Source organism: Plectropomus leopardus, chromosome 5, assembly GCF_008729295.1.
Source record: "Plectropomus leopardus isolate mb chromosome 5, YSFRI_Pleo_2.0, whole genome shotgun sequence".
NCBI classification, from domain to species: Eukaryota; Metazoa; Chordata; class Actinopteri; order Perciformes; family Serranidae; genus Plectropomus; species Plectropomus leopardus.
Genome location: NC_056467.1, coordinates 27,997,489 through 28,022,745, shown reverse-complemented (window position 1 = coordinate 28,022,745; position 25,257 = coordinate 27,997,489). Strand labels below are relative to the sequence as shown.

The 25,257-nt window shown below is 37.3% G+C and overlaps 1 protein-coding gene across 4 annotated transcripts in view; it reads left to right on the top strand.

Annotated features, from left to right (window-relative positions):
- Nucleotides 1-25,257, top strand: part of LOC121942898 (rho GTPase-activating protein 42) — an 87,596-nt gene that overhangs the window by 21,770 nt on the left and 40,569 nt on the right. For all 4 annotated transcript variants that reach the window (XM_042486197.1, XM_042486196.1, XM_042486195.1 and 1 more), the window contains exons 2-3: nt 1,071-1,166; nt 4,437-4,498. In XM_042486197.1, coding sequence (XP_042342131.1) covers nt 1,071-1,166; nt 4,437-4,498 — 158 coding nt within the window. The remainder of the gene's footprint in view (nt 1-1,070; nt 1,167-4,436; nt 4,499-25,257) is intronic.

The following is a 25,257-nucleotide window of genomic DNA, read 5'->3' as shown; positions in this document are numbered from 1 at the left end:
CTGTTGTCTATTCCAGTAGATAATAAAAAATTTAAAAAATCAAGAGTAAAAGTGATAAATCTTTCATATATTTTGACATGTATAAGTAATATAACATCTCATGTTTACTTTAAACACAGTTTAAACACAAATTATGTACTTTAACATCATGATTAATAGATTAAAATGTGCCTTGTGCTTCCTCACTGCTTCACAGTCTGTCATGCTTGTTGAAGAACAGAGTTTTGGCTCTATTGCAGTCCACTTTGGATGACGTGGAATATTGTGATTGGCTTACAGATGTCAAATCAAATAAGTTTTTTCATTTTGGTGGAGTAATCATGGATCGAGACATCCTAGAAAAGTTAAGTCCATTGGAATGGACGATGGATCTGAATGGATTAAAAGTTAACTGTCAAATAGACATTTATAGTCGGAAAAAGTACTGCTGAGACCATACAGGTAGCACTTTTTCCACTGACATCACCAGTGAATGTTTGAATAATATCAGGATTCACATTTTCTCATCTGGAAAGCTGGAACGCAAAAACTCACGTCACTCTGAAAAATTGAAGACAGCACTTTATCACAACTAAACTCCTGGAATGCAGTAAACATCATAAATTTATATCTAGCAGTGTGAGCATATCCAAAGGTGGATTTTTTCTAAGGATTTTATCGTTTCTGTGTGTACTATATCATGTTTGACACAAAGTTCAGGCAGCTAAATTGGGTTTAATTCTTGTGGACAGATCTCAGTATTATGATCAATGGACAAATGGTGAAGCAAATTTAACAGATATTGAAGTTACTCATGAAACTGTTATTGTATGAATGTCAGTGGGCATGGAATTGGACAATCAGCAAATCACAAAAATGTATAATTTCGCTCTTTTGCTCCCTGAAACTGTCAAGCAAAAGTGTTCCTAAGTTGCACTACTTTGTTGCTGTAGTTGAACTTTGCTGATAGGATGTAATATTGAGTTTGGATTTTTTCTTTCTAATTACCCTGTTGCCAATTTTGATCCATGTGTTCAATGATTTATTTATGCAATGTTTTATTCTGATGCTCAGACTCTCTGATTTTGCAGATCTTTCTGCTGCCGTCCAGAAATTCTCTCAGTCCCTGCAGGAGTTCCAGTTCGAGTGCATCGGTGATGCAGAGACAGATGACGAGGTGAACATTGGTAAGTTTAGTTTGGCCGGTCCCAGGAGGGCAGATCTCTCTTTTTTTTCTTTCATCTTCTTTCCTCTCTGCTCTGCCAAATTAGTCAGCTTGTCACCTCAATCAGCACCTTGTCTTACATTTCCATAATTACTCTCTTGGGAGATACTTGAGCACAATGGGCTGTAGTGCTGGCACCTATCATAAGAGCTGTCCTCAAAATATGATGTTGTTATATTCGAGCAATTTTACATCAGTGTGAGTACTAATGAAAAATAGAAAAGCTTTATCTGAATCATTTGGAGCTGTTTTCAGACAATATTAAGCATACTCTGCAAATTCTCAAAATGGGATTCGGCTTTGAGTGTAGATCTTAAAGCTGTCCGTGATGCATGTATAATTAATGCTATTGATTTGCTTATGATGCTTCCCCTGTATCTTTTCAGCCTATAAGAGATCAAAGGGACTAATTGTGATCAGTGTCAGAGATTAATGGAGGTGCGAACCTCCTAACCTCCAACAGGAATATGAAAGCAGCTGTGCAGAGGGCCTCTTTGGCTCTAATGGGCAGGACTCCCAGTCTGGCCTCTTCTTCCTCTCCTTTTTTTTCATTGCTCATTATCCCCAGCTTGAGGTCCTTCGCTCCGTGGTGCTGGAGAATGCTGAATTACTGTCCATCTGTGAGGGCTAGACTGGATATCGACCTCCTCTACATGAGGCTGTAATATTCATCTGAATGCGTAATGAATAGTCCTGCTTCCCTTTTTTCTCCCAAAGCTGAAGAGGCTGTATGATAGGCAGGGGTGCTGCAAACCAATTATGCTTATTGGAGGAATCCACACCCAAATCTGAGCCTCATTAGAATCATGCATGCTTTAATTTGAGACAATGCACCTCTTTCCTGGCCTTCAATCAAGAGCATTTTTGATCTCAGATTAAAGAATAGATGTTTTAGCTGCCCACCTGTTATGTAGCTGGATGTGCTCAGTATTTACGGTACAAACCACTGGCATGATAGAAGCGAGTGGCTTGGCTGAGCCAGTGGCCCAAAAACCGAGCCACAGTGATCTGTTTGGAAGCATTTTGGCTGTGTGATGCAGACAGTGGTAAATGAGACCTGTTGTAATTCCCTGGTTGTCAAATACCCACTCATTGTAACGCCCCTTCGTGTCTCAAAGCCAGCCAAAGTCAGCTCCCCTCCCACCCTCACTCTTTATCCTACATCATTTGCTCTCAGCGTCAAGTGTTGTGGCGAATGAGTTAACACTTGAGTTAGTCGAAAACCTGCTGCATCTCATAAATACACCAAAAGTATTTTGCATCAATATCACACACCAACAGACATGACAAAACATTGGTGTTTGATGCCTTGGGAATAAGAGCGCGTTGTTAAATTAACCTGGGAGGTCTTAAATGAAGACCGCCCTGGATGCAACATTGGGACAAATGATGATTGAAATGAATGATTGAATGATTTAAATAACAAGACTTTACAAAATGCAATTGATAATGTGAAATAACACTAAACACCATATAACATTTGGGAATACTACATTTGTTGCATCTACAACACACAAACTCAGTGCTTACATATGAAATAACATAGTCAGTCCAATTATTGGGCTTGAATTTAAGTGTTCAATGTCTTTATAAAGAGAAATGATTCCCTCGTCCTCTGAGCTATAGTACTGTGTTCACTCACTATCTCAGAGAGAAAAGGCCATCATTACGCCAGCCTGTTGAAATCAATCTAGTCATCAATGAAACTGAGCTTTCTGACTGACATAGTAAGACCCTTGCGTGAATGCCAGCCATGATCGTGATGTAGTATTGGTATAGTTCACTTTGATGCTCCCAACTTCCCCGCATAACATCGAGATCCTGTATGTGCCGCCAGACAGGTTCACCTGACCTTTTATTGATTTCTCTATATGACTTCCTGCAGTGACATTCACATTCCACACCAGTTATCCGAGAATCAATGGGGCCAAAAGATTGATGTGGCTATAGAAATTTAGATTTTTAGAAAAGTTACCTGCCCTTCTCTCAGAAGGTCAGTCAAGTCTCGAGGAGCTGCTCGGTGCCTTTTTGAGTTAGAACAAGTAAGATAAAGTCTGTGTCTAAAAAGTTAAATATCAAGAAGAAAGGCAACATTTAAACTCATAAAATTATCGTTCTGTAGTGTGCAGAAAAAATGTACATTTACTGTGAATTTTTCTCTTTATTTTCAAATAAGCTTGTCATTATTTGTCCACTCTTGAGGTTTTAAAATTTATTCAATTCAGTGATTCATCAGGTCTATTGCCTCGCCTCCATTTACCAGTGAATTATATGCAAGCTGTAACCTCACTTTGACTCCCATTTCCTTTCTTTGGAGTCTAATCTTGTCCCATCAATGGCTCCAGCTGTGCCCTTTACCCCCTGAGAGGTTTGTGCTGTTGATAAAGGAGCTCGTGGCATTAATAGGAGGCCAGTCTGCCTGCAGGATCACTGGCACAAAATCATTGCTCCCTGGTCTTTAAAAGCTTTGGTGTGTAAATGGACCAAAGTGTCTAAGATGATGCATGGGTCTGTATGCCAGGCCGTCGTAGCTGATAATGATGTTACTGTGTTGGCAAGCGGAGCAGCTCGGCCGCTGCTAAATGGCTGGACACTAGGTGACACGGGGGCTGACCAACAGAGGCCACACTGTATCTGACCCTCTATTTAATGAAGCTGTGAAGCTATCACGGCACAATTCACTGGCAGATAAGATTCGATGTATTGTATGCTGAATTCATCTGGCCCCTGCAGAATGTAATATCAGCTACTCGCCCAGATGGCGTGAACATATCTCGACCACATCAGTCACTCCTGCATTGTGACAGTATATTGTAAAGCCTAGCAGGGGAAGAAAATAAAGGGAAGCAATCAGTGGGCTCCATTCAATTGAAGTATTGTTTTTTACTGCAAGTCTTGGTTTTAAATTGGACAGCTGCATGATTTTATTAGGTTCTAAAATGTGCTGCACTGAAAGCTCTGAAGCTGCAGTGCGAATAAACATTTTAGCACCATTCTATAGTGCTTGTGGGGTACCAGCAACATCTGATGTTTAACAACTCAGCCACAGTGTTAAAATACCCTTTTTTATCATCTGTATATAACAACATGGTGGATCGCTGTGTTCTTTCTCAATGGAGAACATATTGTGCAAGATGCATCATATATGTTGATGCTTTTATCGGCCAAACATACTGTGCAGTATTTCACCTTTAATATGGTGTTGTAAGGAGGATCTTTGTGTGTGTTTCAGCCCAGTCATTCAAAGAGTTCTCCCAGCTGTTGACTACTGTTGAAGAAGAAAGAAGACGCTTGGTAAGAATGCAACTTTTATTTGCTTTTTGTAAATGATATTTTAAATGTGAAAAACAAAAGAGAGGAAGAGTACATGCTTGAACTGCTTTAACACCCTGCGAGGATAATCATTTTGACATAATTTTGTTTATGCTGTTATATTCTTATTTATTGCTTGGACTGGTATGAAGTCGAGACATCTACCAGTGACAAATAATAACAATAATGACTTTATTAAGGACACAGAAAAAGTTACATAGCGTACTACATAAAAACAAATGATGGTCTATGTAGAAAGATACAACAGATACAATAAACACAATTAAATAAATAAATAAAACTAGGCTTGAGCGGTATGTTATATTTCATACTTTCATACCTCCCTTAAATTTCACAGGGTATACATGACGGTGTAAGTGTGCAGCACTAACGATGGCGCCTGTGCTACTTACGTCTGCCTTTTCAGACTAATAAATACACAATTGAAACCCGCAAAATATTAAGAAAAGTAATATTCTCACATTTATTTTCCTTATTAAACATTCAAATACAACTGCACACCTTGTGAATACAGCTTTCTCTCTGTCATGGGAGACTGACAAGGCTCAGTGGCCTTGTTAACTCATAATAAAACACACTTCATGCAAAGTTGACAAACAAAATAAAACTCACCCAAACCGTCTTGGTTACTCTTGCTAGTAATCTAATTAGTTCGTCCATAGTTCCAACAATCACCACTTTACTCTCCGAAGTCTCTTTCTGCAGACTACCAGCTGTAAACAGTCCTGTAACCTCTCCCTCACCATTAGGTGTCACGCTGTCTCAGCTGCCTGGTCCACCAGTAGAGACCAGAGACTGAGCTCTAGTGGTGCGTGCTGCGCACTACATACAATGAGTTTACTAGCAAGAGAAGCGCCTGTATGTATGATGGGATTGAAAAACATATCCTTGGGATTTCTAAATTCCCTGGTATACCATAATACCATGATACTGCCCAGGCCTATACACAATACTACACTATGCAAGTCCATATAAAAAGACAGAATTATGGCCCCACAGTCTGGATGAAAATCTGTCTGAGCTCAGCTCAGGGTTGGCCAAGGCCTGGATAATACCATTTTGTGAACAGAGAGCCTGCACATGTATCGATACATAAGGTTTGGCAAAACAAATGAAATCTACAAGCTCTCATTTCCCCCTAAAGCAAACACAGTTTTTGACAGGACCTGTGGGTTCTTCCACTTCCTCTGCACACCAGGCAGTCACCTTATTCAGCCATGGAAAGACACTGGTGCTCTATCGAAGTACAATGAGGTTGGAATTACCCTGAAAAGTCCCAGTAGTGGGAAGTGAAAGAGAAAAACCGGTACAGAATACACACAGTAGTGCTGGACATGGAATGCCCTTTACTTTATTGATATTAAGGCTGTCAGTCAATTCAAAACATAACTAATTAATCACAGAGTTTGCTGCAATTTGTTTCAATGAATCAGCTCTTTTCTTCTCAAGAAAGAAGCTTGAAAACAATATTGCTATTTAATTATAAAATCGGTGAGTTAAAGGAATACGCCACCCGCAAAATGACTATTTGTTTATCAATTAGTCATGCGGTGTTACCTTGAATTTGTGAAGAGGCTTTATTTTTTTTTGCATGCCCCCATATTCCTTTAATGTAAGATCAATGAAAAAGATGCATATTCAAATTAAATTATTATTGTAAATTATTATTATGATTCTCTCCTCATTTGTGACATCCAGAAAGTGCTCAGCACGAGGTTTGCTGTGTAGTTCATCGCGTCGCTTTTCTGTTTGACTCACATTTAGTGCAAACAATTGCAGATTCTATTCTTTATTAGTGAAGTGCTCTGTGACGCCCAACTAGTTGTTATTATTCACAGAAGTCCAATGGTCAGCTTTAAGTGTGATGTCTTGTGCTTGTTCAAGTATGGTCATCCTCCTTCCCTCGTTCAGAGAGTGCATTCTTGACACGATGGCTCCACTTAAGGGAAGATTTACGAGAGGTTTCTTTCGGTCCTTTGTCTTCTTCTTTGTTAATTGGGAGGTAGATTTTAGCTTACCATTTCACCACAGTTTTAGTTACCATATCACTAACAGGTTTCAATATTCAGCCATGAATACCACAATGCTGTATCATAGTTTTTATTTAATTTTATTTATTAATTCATTCATTCATTATTGTTGTTTCATTGCATTGCAAAGTCCAGTAGTTTCGGTGTTTTGTTTTTTTTTTCTTTGAAGTGAAATGTCACCGACATATTTCTTCTGTGATAATTAAATGCAGATTACGTTTTTATTTATTTATTTTTTTACAAAGATCTGTTAGGCAACTTTTAAAGATTTACTTTCCACCTGAAATTCTGGCAGTGCCCTTCTCTGTCTTTAGCTGCGATGGTTCAGTTTGGCATCACATTTTGTCAAGTAGGTCAGCTGCCACAGAAAGTTTTGATTATTTCAAATTAATCAGCACTATTGTTAAAAAAAATGTAAATTGTGTTATGTAGGATATTTAATTACCTATGTGTACTTATTTCAGTGTAATTTGATGTACCAGCTTTATAGTTAGCTGAAAGCTTTCTCATCTTTATCACTCTGTTGCTGGTTGTGCAAAAAAAAACAACAAAAAAAAACCTGGACCTGCACTTAGCATTTATTTTCTAAAAGTAGACATTTTAGAGGGTGTACTAAGAGGTGCCTCAAGGCAGGAATTACCTCGGTCCACATACTGCAGCCTTGCATCTGATTTACAGAGTCTGATATGCAAATGAGATCAGCTGCAGGTTCGCAGTCATGGGTTTTGTAACTACCTGAGACATTTTCATTAGGACTCCGTTCTCCGTGAAGGAGCAGACTTTTTACAGCCACTGTTTTTTTTTCAGTCTGAAGATGTGAGTGTTTGGTTCTGAAGAGATTTAGTTTGGAATAACACTTTAAATGGGGAGCATGGGGCTTTTTTAGGACAAATGCTCTGAAGTTTAAGGTAATTCTAAGAAAATGAGAGGAATGATTAAACTCCTAAAGCTCTTACACAGTACATTTCCACATGAACGCACTGTTTCTTAACAGTGGTAGCTGCTATAGCACCGGCTCGTCTTATATATGTTAATATAAAGGCTTAAATGTGAGCATATTCCTCCAGACATTCAAAGTGCAGCTTAATTTTATGATGGAAAGAGTTGCCCTTTGAAAATGTCTGTCACCTCGATGCAGCCATGTCATCCTAATCTATATGACAAGCATAAAACACATCTCATAAATTCATATGGCCTATAGAACGTTTTCTTTTTCTTCAGTACTTTGATACTTGTAAATCATTTAATCATGTCAATCTGAAGCTTTAATATCTGGCTAATTTAGCAATTATACAGTGTTTAAAATACTATTTTCTCCAGAAAGGACAAAAACAGATGTGACACTCTTGCCTGTGACACGGAGCTGGTTGGCTCTCTCTGTCCATGGTGCCTCAAACGAGCCTCTGGCATATGGTTGTGCCTCTGTCTCTCTGCTGGAGCAGTGGTCATTTGATGGATGTCGAAAATGATCTGGGCAGATTTGGGCACAACGAGTTACATTTGGTTTTAAGGAAACCGTTTACTCCAAATTCAAACTCTAACCTGTAGTGCTATTGATGAGTCTAGATTGTTTTGGTGTGAGTTAGGAGTGTTGGAGATATTGGCCAGAGATGTCTGCCTTCTCTCCAATATGATGGAACTGAATGGCACTCTGCTTGTGCTGTTTAAAGCTCCAAAACATAACATTTAAAAACTCAACATCAATGTCTCCTTCCAGAAATCGTGATCCAGTTAGACAAGATAATTTACAAACCTGTTCTCGTTCTGCACGGTGATATTGCTTGTATCATTTGTCAGAAAGAAAATAGTTCCTACATGAAATAGCTCATAACAAGGTCTGCAGATTATCTTGAGCAACCGGGTCATGATCTCTGGAAAGAGACATTGCTGTTGAGTTTTTCATGTGCACTTTTTGGGTCTTTAGGCACCACATGCCAAGTGCTGTCTTTGTATTATATTCAGGAGATTCGGCGGATATCTCCAAAACTCAGCAATTAACAACAAAAAAATCTAGACTAATAAAAAGCATTACAGAGTAAAAAATATATTTTTGATTTTCTGGGTACCAGCTCCTTTCTTTTTTGCATCTTACAAAGGTGAACAGTACATACTTTGGGGACAAAACTCTAGATTGCACCAAGAGGGAACACTAATTTACAGCTTGATGTGTTTTTATCGTTTGTTTGCACAAATGATAGAAACACAGATAAAAGGAAAATATATATTATTACAGGTGGGTTTTTTTTCAAGTATATAATTTTAAAGGGTGCAAAACAACAAAAACAAAACAATGTGACAAGCAGAGACATGGATGAACTGGCAACAGAAATGAAATGACACCACAGCTGAGTAGGAGGAAAACTGTAAGAACAAAAACAAAATGCACGATTGCAAAGTAATGGAAATAAACTCAATAAATCAAAGCAGCCATGACTAGTCACAGTCAGAGGCTATAGGATGCAGTACTTTATTCAGCTGTGATACATTTAATAGGTATGAACCTATTCATAGCACACACACTCCCTCCCTCATATACTGTATCTCTCTTGACTTGCTTGAAAGGCATCCTCCTTGCGTCATCTACTTTTTCTTCACCTAGCAGTCTCATCAGATCACAGGAGTACGCAAGAAACACGACTCTGATCCCTACACTTTGAGCTTGATTATAATGTTGGCGATGCAAGAAGTAAAGCTTGCATTTTTAATCTCTGGGGATACAAATGTCAGAATTGTATCTAATGTCATATGTATAAATGTAGTATTTTTAAATAACCCCATGATATGAAAAATGATTTTTTGATGTAGTTTTCCTCAGAGATCATATCAAGGTGCTGCTTACTTTAAAGTTAAAGCAATGTTTTATTTTCTTTACTGCTCCTATATATGAACTGTAAATCACTAATGACTCACCTCACATGGGGGTGTAAAACTGTGAGCAACATTGCATTATGAGCTACTGCAGTTACTCATTTTCAAGCTCATTTTTAAAGAAACAGGCCATGCAGACTGAGGCCAGTGATTGTTAGGCAGGTTGCCAGGACCATGACTTACATCAAGCATATTTCTGTGTCTCAGTTTCATTCACAGCTTTCACAACAGTGCCACCTTGGCATACATTGAGCTCTATCATAAATAATTAAAAATACTCTTTTATGTAGTCTAGGCCAGATAAACAGACCCAGCATTGAAAACTGCATTAGCTGTCCCCATCCCCATCATTTACACTTCCATCAAACTGGAGATCAGATTCTGTGTGTGCATGCAGAATCTGTGGACAGTATTAGTATTTTGGTAAATGCTTGCAATCCGAGTTTACCAATGACGTTTGATTTTTCATTTTATTTATTTAAGAAGGTATAATGTACATGAATCAACATTTAAACAAATATAATTGCACCCAAGTTACCTGGGGAGCTAGTTTTCATCAGTAGCATTGCCTTTTTCTCCATTTTATCGTTACATAAATTGTAAAAGGAATAACAGAAGTGTTGGAGGAAAAATTGATTCATAGACGCATCGCAGTTCTCTCTTAAAAAAGAAGATGTTTTGAAGCAGAAAAGTCAGTAATCAGAAATTTAAAACCCAATTCTCAACATCATCTGTAACAATTTTGTAAAACATGGCTTTAAGTTCCTAACGACTGATACAATAGCATGGTGGAACAAAACAGCCGTAAGCATGCATATATATATATATATATAAATATATATATATATATATATAGATATAAATATATATATATATAGATACACATATGTGTGTATATATATCTTTCAGAATTGACTACGTCCTGTATAAAAGTAATAAAATGTGAGAAGGACATTCTGTCAGGTGGAGTAATGCAAACATCCAACTGTTGACTGGAAGCTTCAAGTCTACAGCAAAAACATCAACACTTCTGGCCTGAGACAAGCACCATGGATCACGCTTTGATTTATTTAATTATAACAATACTTTTTAAAATCTCATTATAAAAATAGTTTTTTAAGTTCCTTATAACACTTATTTTATTACATGTTATTGTAACAGTAGTGTATTCCACTTTATTTCATGACAGTAGCAAGTTTATTTAACTTTGTTGTTACAGCATTTCATTCGATAATTTAACATATTAGTTTTTAACATTAGTTTAAAGGACATTTTAAAATATGAAGATATATATCGTGTATCTTGATGTATCCTAAAAATATTGGAATATTATATTGAAGCCATATAGCCCAGCCCTACTGTGAATGTGACAGTGAATAGTTGTCTGTCTCTGTGTGTCAGCCCTGTATATAACACCATGTAATGCAGTAATTCATTTTAATATGTACAGCTGTATATGCCTCCAGACTGAATCCACGTTTTGCTACCTCCGAGAGGAAGTAGAGATTTTACTGAATTCATTTTCCAAAAGTAGTGTTGCTATTGAGTTTTACTCTGCAACTCAATTACAAATACATCCACTGAGCTCTGCAAACACTCAGCAGCAACCTTCCTACAGTCTGCGGCTCATGTCCAGATATCCAACAATGATGATAAACAGCTTGTATAAATCATGTTTATCGAGTGAGATCCAGCAGTGTCAGGTCTCAGTCTTTCTTCTTCTCTATGCAAAAGATGTAATGGATCCATCATAAAGTCTAAAGCAAATGACCCCCGTTAGTGTGACCAGAAGAATTTTTTAAACTATCCGACAAAGTAAATAATATCAGATTTGCCTTTTATATCTTGCCTTTTTGTAGAATAATGCAAAGACCACATAAAGGTGTCATACACCCATTGTGAGCATACAATATTCAGCTCCCCTGTCATTCTGTCGCTGATTCACCAACCAAAAATTCAGCCTTTTTTAAAGTGTACAGGCCAGGATAATTGCCCATTTGATGCTTCCAAATATCTATCTCATATATTGTTCTGCAGCTGTTAAATAATTCATTGTGTTACGATAATAGACCTGCTGGTAGCAACAAACTAATTGTTTAGACCCCATGAGGAAGAGAAGAATACAGAGCGATTTAGGGAGATAACTTTCCCTTTCATGACTTGCATTCACTAACAGCAAGTCAAGTTTGTGCTCTGTTCATTAGAGTTGATCAAAATGCAGTGAAGCTCAGAAAAGTCAAAAAAGAAGTTACAAAGGAACATTTGTAGCGATGTTTCTTTAAGTTTGATATTTATTTTGAATACTTCTGCAGTGAAGTTCAGATTTGTAGCTGCTTTGCATGTTTGCTTCTGACAGCTGTATGAGTGTAACATATTATGGCATTTCCAAACAGCAGACTGTGTATCTCATATTGAACTACAAAGGTACAAAATCAGGGGTGACAGCGTACAAACTACAACACAGAGATGAGGTAAGTGTGATTGTCAGGGAGAGAGGTGCCAGACTCACATATTCAGCTGTCTGTCAATGGCTCAAATATTATTCAGTGTCAGGTTATGAAAGACGAAAAGCTTATTTGGCAGAGCACTTTGCACTAAACACATTTTATTTTATGATGAACCCGTTGGCTGTCACATGAGAGAGCACAAAGAGGAAATTCCTTAAATGTTTTCCACATCGGCGCTGTCATAGTGTGTGCATTTGGTTGGGTGAGAAAGGCAGATGACCAGAAAGCTTTAGTTTGGTTTTTATGTAATTTGAAAGCAATTTGTGCATCTCAAACCAACACATGTTTCCAAATGTATGAAATCTATCTTAACAATGGAAGTATACTATCCACAAAGCGTGAAATATTGGAAATTATACTGGTTTAGACTTTTAAACTGCAATGGCTCCCAGATGGTGTTTCTATTAGCTTTGTAACTACTAATAGATAACGGCAGACAGATGTGGCAGCAGTAGACACACACTGGTAAAAAGAAACTTAAAACGTACGCTGAGTGGGTATAAAATTTCACCAACAGATCCTAAAATAAAATCCAGATTCTCCCATCTCTTTTACTTCCATTTCACATCTGGACTGAATCTACAAACTAAAAATAGAAGGACACAGACTGATAAGAGTCACTCAGACTCTTATCAGATTTCAGAGCAGATGGAGAGGAACCCTGTATGTCTCAAATCGAGCCTCCTGTCTTTTGTGAATGTTAACTAGCACACTGTATACCAAAGGTGCCCCAGCTGCATGGGATTGACTTTTCACAGTAGCCCAATTTCTGTTGGCCTTGTCAAGCATGAAGCATTTTTATTGTCTGTTGGCTTGGCTGGTGGCCAGGCCTCAAATCTTTTTGCTTGGACACTTTGTGATCGGCTTACCAACTGCCCATGTGTGTTATTCCATGGGAAGACTACCCAAAATCTTTTTAAAGAAGATTTCTGCTATAATTCCCCTGCTGATAACCCTTTCAGCAGCATAAAAAGAGAAAGTCGTTCAAGTTCTGCATGGTTTGAGAAGGTTCAGCACTGCTGACCGTGGATGGCAGTGGAAGGGCAGTGCCCTGATGTTGTGGCTTTTGGAGTGATGATCATATCCCCGTGGGAGGGAGCCTTTTATGGCTGCAGTGGAAAACAGATAGTGCTTTCCTGTTGTTGTTGTTTTGTTAGGGTTTTTTTTTTTCATCAAAAGGGAAACAAATCAGGTGTAGCTTTTGGCTTCAACCAGATGCTCTATAGCTCACTCTGTTGGTTGGTTTTTTTGGTCAGAGGGTTCGTTGGTTGGTTGGTCCACAAAACTTTCCCCACCCTTTGGTGGACAGTTTTTGGGCTATAGGTGGCTGGAATCTGGAAGTTGTGTGTGTGTGTGTGTGTGTGTGTATGTGTGTGTGTGTGTGTGTGTGTGTGTGGTTTTTCAAGTGTTTGTATCCATACCAACTGACTAAAACGGCATGTGTACGTGTATGCCAGAGGTGTTACCTGATCAGCAGCAACATGTACATAAACCAAGTTCTGGTAGATCTTTACATAATTGCACATACCATTTTGATTTGTATTTCACTCTCTCTTTGGCAATGTAAACATATGTTTTCCATGGCAATAAAGACCCTTTACATTGAATTAAACCTATCATGTTAAAAAACAGTGCGCTTGTGGAACATAGCAGGGTGTTCAGTGCAACACAGATTCTGTTTAAATAAAGGTTTTGCTATGTCTTTTGGGACTGAATGCAACCCTAATTAACTTCTAACATGCATACACACACATGGTCACAGCAATTGTGAATTCATTCTTGTATATATTCCATTTCATATGCTTAATACATATAATCTAAATCTGACTCAAGGACAAAACATTAAATTGCTTCTATTTTCATCATGCACTTAAAAATAAAACAAACAAAAAAAAAAGATTAAAACATAAATAAAGGTGAATTTTGTAGTTCTTTAAGAAGATCTGAAATCCAATGTGTCAGGTTATGTGTCTTTAAATGATGCAACCTGGTTTGATACAGTGTTACACAGTTACACTATTATTCTCACTGCTCTTACGTGACTGGTAAGTTCTTACAGTTGCATCACATTATTGTAATGTAACCTTTAAAACCAGAAAAAAAACACATTATATTACAATATCCAAATTCTAATATGATATCTAGCCTCATATCAGGTTATTGATATAAAAACGATGTATATGGACCAGCCCAACTTTCCATAGGTTTAGCCAGAGTGTGATCTATATATTTTTACATAAAGAAACCTTCAGCTTATTCTTTTTGCAAGTTCAGTGATTCCTAAAAATAATAAAACTATATCAATTGCTCAAGAACCCTGGTTATGAATGACAGGTGGAGAAAAAAGTAATTACACATTCTGTGCTCATTGCACTTTCAGCTAATTAATAAATCTGATAATCATGAATCTCATCGTTTATGTTCTGAATTAGACAAGAAACACAAACTGTTCTTTTAAGCAATCTCTCAAATCTTAGACAATATTGAAAAAGCTGCAGCATCCTCGTTTCTGTCTCAGATATATGTGTGAGATACATCTTGTAATTCTATTCTCCTTTTCCTGCTCTTGTATGAGATAAACAACAAAACCCCTCATAGTCCCTTAAGTGCTGATTTGCTGCACTGCTTGCATTTTTTTCCCGTGTTGAGTGTTTTCCTTTTGGTTTACATTTTCTTTGACAGCCTTTAAACACGTTCAATTATACATAATTTGTCTATGCCACAGAACTGAAACCAAATGGTACAAAGTGTGCCTGTCTGAGGTGGATATTATGCCGCTGCTGTTTTCTCGGGATTTTACAGTACAGTAACTCAGCTCTGTGGGTAACTTGTGTGCTGGCCTGTGAACTGAGGAATGTTGTGTTGACCCTGAAACAACAGTGTGAAATAAAGGCAGTCATTGTTCTTAGTAACATCCCCGCTCCCTTGTTTAATGAAAGTCTGAAAAGTATTTGGAAAGGACAGTATCAAACCTTTGTGCTGTCCACCGCACAGCTAAAATGAGCCTCAGCTAACACAAGCCAAGATATCACTGCGTATATCATTATTCACCTCAAACATTGATTTTAGCTTATATTGAAAGTCAAAATTTTAAACTTAACCAGATTCTGCCTTTTTTCCCTCCCATATAAATTCAGTATTATTTTTCAAGGCAGTCTTACAATACATAAATAAATGTGATCTTTGTGTCATTTTGCAAAAAGAACAATTGTTTTCTATACATGTAATGAGATTCAAATAATTACATTTAGACTTTAATAGCAGCTCAGTGAAGGGTAGAGAAAATGGTTTTATTTATTTATCGTATCTCAGTGTATCTCTATCTAATTCATTTATAATTGTGACTTTATTTTTCACTTAACAAAGAGTCTGTTAATAAATGAAAAGCACCTCAGGCAGATGATACAGATTTTCTGGCAAGCCCAAGTTCATGGTTGGCAACCTTTATTATCAGAAGAGATATTTTTGGCCCAAAAGAATTAATTAAAAAATCTGCGTGGAGCTGCTAAACATATTTGAGCCTTATAGTGACTCACAGTCTATATTAGCCTATCAACATTACTAATAGGTCTACACGTGCTTAATTAATATGTTTGACTACAAGGTGGCTACTCTGCAGTGGGATACTAAGGTTTATTTTGCACTTTTTAACTGTGCAGTAGTGGAGATGAATAAACAACAAATCTGTCCACGCACTATTCATTTCTCTATTTTTCCACGAGATTTCCCCTGTTTTGGAGTTGGATTTAGTGTCCATAGTTAGCCTAACAATGGTGACTTAAAGGAATACTCACCTACAAAATGACATTTTTTTTTAATCGGTTAGTTAACCAGTTACTTTGAATTTGTGAAGAAAGCTTTATTTTTCAACATTTTGGTTTATTGATTATTGAAGACCATGTTTAGATATAGCAAAACTATATAAAAAAATCTGTTTAGAGGAAAAGGCACTAGGCTGTAGGTGTATGATGCACATAATAGTTGATGGGATATTAAAAACATTTTTATTCGGTGTATAAGCTACACATTTTTACAATTGACCTGTTGCTAACCCCTGCCCCTTTAGCTTACTAAGAAAAAACAATCGGCGCGCTGCCTAAACTAACAATGGTGGCTGTCAGTGTCAAAGACATAGCCAAAGATGCTATACAGAACTTTTGGGAACAGAAGCTTCTTTTTCCACACAGAAGCCATCAAAAAGGTCTTCACTATGCCTTGGTGTTTTAGCGTTAGCCAGCCTTTGCTTTCTTTGTAAGGTTACAGCGAAGTTAAAGTTAGTGGTTTCAACAGATGACATGATGAACTAATGTTATGAAAGGGAAATTGGCTGTAACGTTAGCAGCTTTTAGCTAACATTACGTTAACTATCAAAGTTTGCTGCAAGTGTAGACATCCTTTTTATTTTCTTTATGTTGAGCTGACTGTGTGGTCTGCCACACAGCTTAATCCAAAGGAGACACTTTGCTCTGTCTATGTGAGGTTTAGGGAACGGGCTAAAACGCAGCCCCTTTCTCTAGCCTCTCAGGATACCTGGTATTAGTGTTGCATCTAACCCATGCACATCGTTTGACCATTCTTAAAGTCATAGCTGCATAAATTTAAATAAAATCACAGAAAAATCAATGCTTTTGATGGTTTTCTATGGAAGTCTATGTGCAGGATATCCAAGTGCATTGTGTAGCTGCACGAAATGTGATTGGCTTGTGAAGTTTGCGGGCACGGCAGCAATAGATCAATTGGACAATGTAAAAATCACATGAGGCCAACAACAATGGTAAATTAAAATTAAAATGGTAAAAAAAAAGACTTATTCAACTTCATATCATTTTTTGTCAGAGTGGCAGGTTGCCAACTCCTGCCCTAGTTAGTTTAAGAAAAAAGCCACTGCATGGACTTTGTGTGTTTCATGTGTCTCTCAACACATGTTGGCTGCAACAAACCATCACAAAGAACCTGATATCAGCTGATGAATGTCACTGTTTTAAAAGTCGTTCATGCGTTTTTCCTTTTCCTCTTGCTGTTCTCAGTGTCTTTCTGCTTTCTGCTTGTTAGGTGTCACTTTAGTATAGCAAGGTCACAGATTTTTCTGGCAGAGAGCTTTTTTCTCTTCTGATGTGAACAGTCAGTCTGGAGACAGCTGTTTCTCAGAACGTGTGGAGAGCAAAGAAGGCATTTAGACAGCCATCAGAAGAGTTGTTTGCTGACATAATGTATTTCCTGCCTAAGTTTGTGCTAAGGAGGGACTGGATCCCAAAGGAGGTGAGAGTTTTTATGTTCCGATATATCAGCCTGAAGGTTCGCCAGTCATACATTAATTAATACATGAAATATGGTGCTTAAATATCTATGTTACTTCAGCAGACAAATTATCCCACTCACTCAGGGCTCTCAGTAAACCCCGCCTGCCAGCTTTACCGACTTACTGACAGCTAGCTACATTTTTTAGGATCCAATTGAATTTTTTATGACGACAGTTGGGTTGATGTTGTAAATGTTTAGTTTCAGTGCGCTGGGACTGCAGTGTGGGGGGACAGCTGTACTTTTGCAGTGGCTCACTCCACATAATCTTGCCCACTCATACACCTGACTGACAGTTAAGCTTCCTGTTTTGACATGCAGGTATCGTAAGTAAATAATACTACTAATTTTAAGTTGCTGTCATTTCCCATGCTGAGTTAATGTTTAATGTGATGTGTTTCAAGCTTCATCTGTTGAGAATAACAAGGTTTTCACAAAGACCTTGTTTAGACTGTCAGGCCAAATCTTTTCTTTATTTTTGGCATATCAAGATTGTATTCAGATTAGTTTAAGGAAGGCTTGATAGCAAAAAAAACACACTTAAGTGTGTTTTTTGGCGATCTGATCTAAACCATATTTAGAGGAGGTTTGAAATCTAAGTGGATTTCTACAGATGTATCTCAGTCCGGATGCTCTGGCTCCTCAAATTGGATTTTAAAGTGTGTCTGACAAAGACAACAACGTCATATCTAAAGTGACAGATGTGCTGAGCAACATTCATACTGCTATAACTGAGCGCCAAAGAGCACAACATGAGGAACAGCAGTAGGGCTGCCTCCTAAAGGTCCGAGATCCGAATCATTAGTCCAAGACCCCTCGGTTGACTGAGATAGCTTCAAGTTGAGCAGTCATTTTTTGTTTTATTTATTTATGTTTTTGCTTGTCAGTTTGCTGTGGGATGTTTTGGTCACCACACTTTGGTATATTGTATTTGTTTGTACTACTTTGTCTCTGTGTTCAATGTTTCACATTAGGAGGGGCACTCAAGAAGTACCTATGGGGTATTTTTTGTCTCCCCCTGTACATTTTATGTCTGACGTTATTGTTTTTACTTCTAAATCATTATGTTCTGCATGAATTGTGGTACTTGAATTATATGTTATTTTTTCTCATATGCAATGAAATAGATAGATAAATTAGATAAATTAAAATAAAAAATGTTAATAATACAATTTCCCTGATTTTCTTGAAGCAAACTTCAAGTTGTTGTGTAACTGTACCTAAAACTGTGTTGCAAAATATACACATCAGCTCTGTGTACACCACAGCATTTCATTTGCAGAAAAAAAGTTTAATACACAAGGATAAACACACATAGACAACTACTCCACAGCAGCCCCAAAATCTGGTATCAGAAAGCATTACAATACATCACAGGCAACCAAACTGTACTTAAAACAAACAAAAGAGAATCCTCATGGGACCCACAAACCAGCTACTGTCTCCATTTCAGCTGCGACTTCAATATCCTTGCTTAACAGCTTACTCTGCGATGAAATGTGGAGGGCAAACGTGTCACATCTACTCTCACGCTGTTCTGTGACTCTGTCTGCAGAAGGTTTGTTTTTTATTTCATAGCTCATAAAAGTTAGGGGAGGATGACTTTTCAGCTTGCTGCTGCAGGTGCCAGTGCTGCACCAGATAAAGATTTAGCTCTGCAATGAGATTGTTACCCCCCACCACACACATGCACGCACACACACACACACACACACACAAACACACATACACAAAACTCGCACATACACACACCTCAAAAACAATCTGCAGACAGAAGTGACTGAAACAGCTATAGCACTCCCTCTTTTGACAAAGGTCAAATCACACCGTCAGCATGCAATGGGATGTTTTATACTGTCATGATGATGAGGGCAATAATGTTTATTATGCGTTTAACACATTAATTAGGTTGTGGGGGCTTTGCTCACACCTGCTTTAATGAGGAAGGCTAATGCCTTTTGGTTGCTGCTGCTATCATTGTGATTATTGGTGCAAGTGATGCTGATATTTTTATTTGATGCTGCTGGCTATCATTAGCTATAATAAGACTCAAGGCAAAGACTTGCAGATGTCCGGCACACAGTTGTTTCCATGTAAGGAAAACACACCAATGTTATTCCACTCAGCTGCTCCACCAGCATTAGCATTCCTTGTCTACATACTCTCACTGCTGGATCTAACACTTAATAAATTGACACAATTGTACATTCAAATCAGCTGCATGTAAGTGTCAAAGGCTTCAGTTGATCATTTACACAAGACAGCTAAACTGAGGGGAGGACCCAACAGGAAAATGTAATCACTTTCAAGAGGGAAGGCCACTTTCAGTATGCAATTCTGAATAAATGAATACATACTGTATTTATCACCTGACTCCATGGCCTCTCAATTTTTATGATAAATTATAAACAGATTGACAGAATTCAGTGTTTCCCACAGAATTATAGTGTATGCTTGGTGGTAGCTGACAACAACTCTTTTAACTGCATGTTTGTCCCTTTCATTCTGTCATCCTGTCATTCTGTATCCCCTCTCTAAATTCAGACGTCATTTTGGGTCCTTGAATGTAGCACAGACATGAGTTCTTTTTTTTTTTTTTTGTCCGGCAGTAGTTTCTGACTCTTGGGGTGGATAACTCATCTGTTAATCCGATCAGAGCTGATCAGTTCGATGGATGAGAGGAGCAGCTGCTGCGAGTGAATGCAAACTTTTAGACCCAGAAGAATAAGGTTATCTTTCACTTCCAGTGTGCCTGACATTCTGCTGCTCCATCTATGCCCAGAGTATGTGCTGCGCTCCCAGAATGAGGTGCAATCAAAAACCGAACGGTCTGTATATTTCATCAGCAGTTCTAATGAACAGTTCAGCTCCAAAATTAGAAAAGCTATTTTTGGTGGCACATGTTTTAATCGAGGTGGCTGCCACAAATAAATGAATGGGTGGGAAACAATCAAGTTACATGAGCGGCGTTTTACACTTAAAGGGGGGTTATTATACTTATTTTTTAGGTCCATTCTTGTATTTCGGGTTAAAAACACTTTATTTTCCTCATATAGTATCTGAGCTGGAGCCGGGGTTTTCTCTTCCTTCTGAGAGGGCTCCTTTTCAGTGCCCGTTTCTTTAAGCCTGCCTTCTGAAAATGCTCAGTCTGCTCTGATTGGTGAGTGTTTACGGGTCTTCCATATCTAAGCATTTCATTGCAGTTGGGGGAATGACTGTAAAAGAGAATAGCAGTATATTCTATCATGAAAAAACACCAACTAATTCTTATTACACGTTTCCCTGATGTTAGCATTTAGCTACATGTAGCAGTGTAGGCTACACTTGCAGTAGCATGCTGGGAGCAAATGACCATAAAAAAAAATATGGTAAGAGCTAGTTTCAGCTTGATTTAAAGAAAAAAAAAATCAGGCCTGAGGTTATTGCTCACAGGGATTACTTTTACATACTTGGACCTCATTAACACGAATATCCAATACTGTAATATGAAAGAAAATAATGATAAACATACTAGAGTAAACTTACAATATATATTTAACTTGTGCTATTTCTACTTTTCTGAGATTAAAAGTTCAAAACTTACAGTATACTTTAACAAATCTAGATTTGTCTCTGCAGGGGTTAAATATTAGTGTTTTGGCACCTCTTGACTCGTCACTACATTTACTCAGTCTACTTGTAAAAACGAACAGATACTGAAACAAATCAATACTGGCCTAAAGCCTGCTTCACTGTATGGTTGTTTCTATTAATGTATCATAGACATGGTTATTCAAAGTTGCCTGCTCATAGAAAATATATGGATATGTTGAAATCTTAGTTGTGTTGAATCATGTAAATCACAATCAGGCAGTGGAAGAATTTAACTTCAATTTACTCAAGTACTGTACTTTAGTAGAAATTTGAGATACTTGTACTTTACTTAAGTCTATTCTTTTCATGCCACTTTATACTCTTACTCCACTACCTTTCAGAGAAATATATTGTACTTGTCACTTCACTACATTTATCTGAAAGCTTTAGTTACTTTACAGGTTAATATTTTTGCATCAAAAACATAAGAAGCGTTTATAAAATATCATGTTTTGTTATCAATTGAATCATCCAACTGTCAATACAGGTACATCTGCAGTGATAAGTTAATTAATCAGTTTGCAGATTGACTGAAAACTAGTTGATAACTTATTTTGGTAAATATTTATGTCATTTTTCTAAATTATTTTAAATATTTTTTAGTGTTTTTACATATTTTTCTGTATTTTGTAGTTTTGTTATAAATACTTTCTATTACTAATACGCTCTATTTTCACGGTTTGGTTTTAGTACTTTGACTTAAGTGAATGATCTGAATAATTTGTCCACCACTGCAATCAGGCAATTCTTCAAGGAATAATTCGGCCACAAAATGATCATTTGTATATCAGTTGCTCACTGCATGGTACCTTGAATTCCTTCTTCATGGCGAACAAAGAATCCTAAAACTGAGAAAATTCTTCATTAACTGTAGTAAAGAGGGGCTACATATCAAAACATCAGATTACAAACTCTCACACAACTAATCCAAGTCTCATATATATCCAGTTGTATGCTCAGTACTTCCCAAACGCATGCATTTTTACTAAAAACTTACTATTAAAACGCTGTCATACAAACATGCTCACACAGGGATGATTAGTGAGACTGGGCAAACAGTTGCATCTAAACTGTGCTCACTGGAATTCACAAGCCGAGATCCGACACATCAATCACTCATTCATCAATAACTTTTTTGGTTTTGGATTGTTTGTTCACTGTGGATGTATACAAGTAAAACAAAGTTTTCTTTACAGATTTAGTATAACACTGGGTAAGTAACTGATACATGAATAATCATTTTGTTGGTGAAGTATTCCTTTAATTTTTTTTTCATCTTCTTTTCTCTGTTTCTGTCAAAAGCATTTTTTTACTAAACTGTCATGTTTGGCAGATTTTATATTGAAATTACTGGACAACAATAAAAAATAAAATTTAAAAAAAGGCTTATTCATTTGAATGCAGCATGGTGACCGAGCAAGCTTTTATGACGCCTCTTCAACCAGCAAAAAATAGCTGGGCTAGTGTTTATGTATGTGAGTGTGTGTTTGTGCGTATTCATACACAAAGAGATTCGGTTGATTTGCAGTGAAGAAGCAGGGCTTTAGGTGCATTAAGTTGGCTTTTCATTGTGAGGACACTGTCAAAGCAGAACGGGCAAAAAGCTCATGAAAGTTATTTACTGCCCGGTTATAGACTTACATACTGTAACCAGCAATTCACAGTTAAATGCTACAATGATTATAACCTATAGGCATATACAAACAGAACACACAAACACATCCCCACGAATGAATCTGACATATAGTGTATAAACTGAAAGCCATTCCTATAGATCTGAAACACAATACACTGTATAATGTAAACATTTGCACAACAATCAACATAGTTTTGTCTAAACTGTATTCTTGCAGTGTTTTGTGAGCCAATGAAGTACAACTGAGTGCGATACTCTTAAGACCTTAGCTTGGAGATGGTTTTTTTAGGCTTCTCTGCAGATTTTGCTTATGCATATGTGAAAGAAGAACACACTGTATGTGTTGAAGAAGCTGCAAAAAAGTGTATATCCATCAGGGCAATTTTTATGAGTAGATAAATAAGTGAGACAAGGACTAATTGTGTGTTTGCAAACAATTAAGAGTCGATATTCACATTTAAACAAGTACAAAGAAGAAGATACAAAGGCAAATTTCATCTGTTACACTTTTAACTATTCAATGTGGTGGTATTCTGATCTGTCTCTGCAAATTAACCTCAGAGCAACGCTTTTTGATTCACTTGATATTTGTACTGGTGAAAAGCAGGAGCAAGGGAAGTAAAGCACATTGACATTCCTCCCCCTATCTGGTAATGAAATTGCTTAGCGCTATTGCATCCTTTCAAGCATCACACTGTGCTCGCTCATATGGATTTAATCCTGTTTAGAGAGGCTGTTGCTGAGGGCATTCGGCACAATGCCAGTTTGAAAGTAATCCATTGAGTCTTAAATAAGTTGGCCTCTTTCAAGTGTAAATATCTGAATCAGCTTTTTGGAAATTGATCATCAAAAGTGATCTGAAATCATGGCCATTTTATATGTGGACTTGCTGATCTCTTTTGTTTATTTTGCATTTATTTGGATGTAATGTGAACTAATAGCCATCATCTGCACTCCATTGTTAACAGGTTACTTTGGTATTTTTGAACCTGAACCCTATTTTTCCACTATTTTGTGCCTAAGTGACTGATCAGAACACCAGTTTCTGAAAGTGGCCCAGTACTGAGCAAGAGCACTGCAGCTGGGAGTCACAAAACAGGCTGCAATGTAACCACTCAGGGTATTTGTGCATTGTCAATTTACATCCACTGAAGTGTTTGTTTTTGCCACTGACAGACTCAGATTAATATTTTAAGTGTCAGACAACATTACAGAAAGGATCTTTTTTTTTTAAAGAGTTCTATTGCCAAACCCAAAAGACTCCATATAAATTAATACTTTTTTGTATAGTCAGCATATTTTCACATCTAACTGGGTAATGTAAGGGTTACTTCAGCCAATCAGAGGTCGTGATTTCTGAAACAGTAAAAAGACGAACCAAGATGACTTTTGTGACTTTTATTTACATGAAGTTTGGTGGGTTTGGCGATGACAATATCAGCTTTTTTTGGTTAAATAGAAACAAACAAGATCTTTCTCTGTAGTTATCCTCTCCATACTGTAATGTTTTCAGACATTTAGAATACCATTCTGAGCCTGTCTGTGGCAAAAAAAAACCTTTTAGTGGACGCAAATTGATGGTGCACAATGTTACATTGCAGCCCGTTTTGCAGCTGACAGCTGCTGCACTCTCGCTTAGTACTGGACCAATTTCAACAATGGTTGTTCCCATTAGTCCCTAAGGCACAAAAATGTCACAAAATTGGGACCAAGTTGAAAAATACTTAAGTTCCCTTTTAATTATTTTAAAATGAACAATTGCTGATAGTGTTGAATTGTAGATTGTAGCCTGACTGTGGTTCTAAAACATCCAAATGTTGTACACAGCCTGGTTTCATATACCAGTAACATTGTGAAATAACTTGCTCTCATTCAGTTCTAAATATTACCCCATGATCTCAGAAGCTTATCGTGCGGTAGCCTATATTTAATTGTCCTGTCCATTTAACAGAAAATGAAAAAAAGTGTAGAAATCTACATTTAAAGCACAGTATTGCTGCAGGCTCAATTAGACTGAAAGCATGGGAGATAAGACAGAGGAAATTACATTATCACACTTGCAGAGTAGTATAATTCTCGCTGTTGACACAGTAGATAGCATGATGACTTTGATATGACTGGGGGATTATAACAGCTAGATTTGATGACCGTCAAATGTCATCAGCGCTCCTAATGGAGTGTCACTTGTAACCAAATTGCCTTGGTTTATCTTACAGAAGCACCCTCTTCCTTATGCCTTTTAAACTGCAGCTAGTGACGGCCAGATCATACAGGTTTAGAGTGGCTATGATGTATGTGAAGTGATTTCTGCAAACATTCAAATTAATAACAAGAAACTGATTGAAAATAAAGGTTAAAGGTACTATTTTTCACTTCACTGGTGCACTAAGAAGCCCCCCAATTGAATCGTAACTTCTAATTATTTTAAATAAATGTCTCTTTGATCTTTTAAAAAGGATTAATTTGCATGTACAGTGTACAGCCTCTTGTTAAGTCACGTGTTGGGGTTAGGAGTTAAAGTGTCTTGCAGTACGCATGTGACGAAAGTAATGAGCTTATTTTTAAGTGTAATTCAGAGTGTCAACTTGTGTTACCAAAAGCATATATGTCTGCAAAGTTTCATTTCTAATTAATACTTTATACTGTAGGTGGTTCACTACTGGATTATTGATCTCTTTTTTTTTCATTAGTGCAATGGTTATTTTGTCTATAAATGCAACACTAAAAATATTAAGCACAACCAACAGT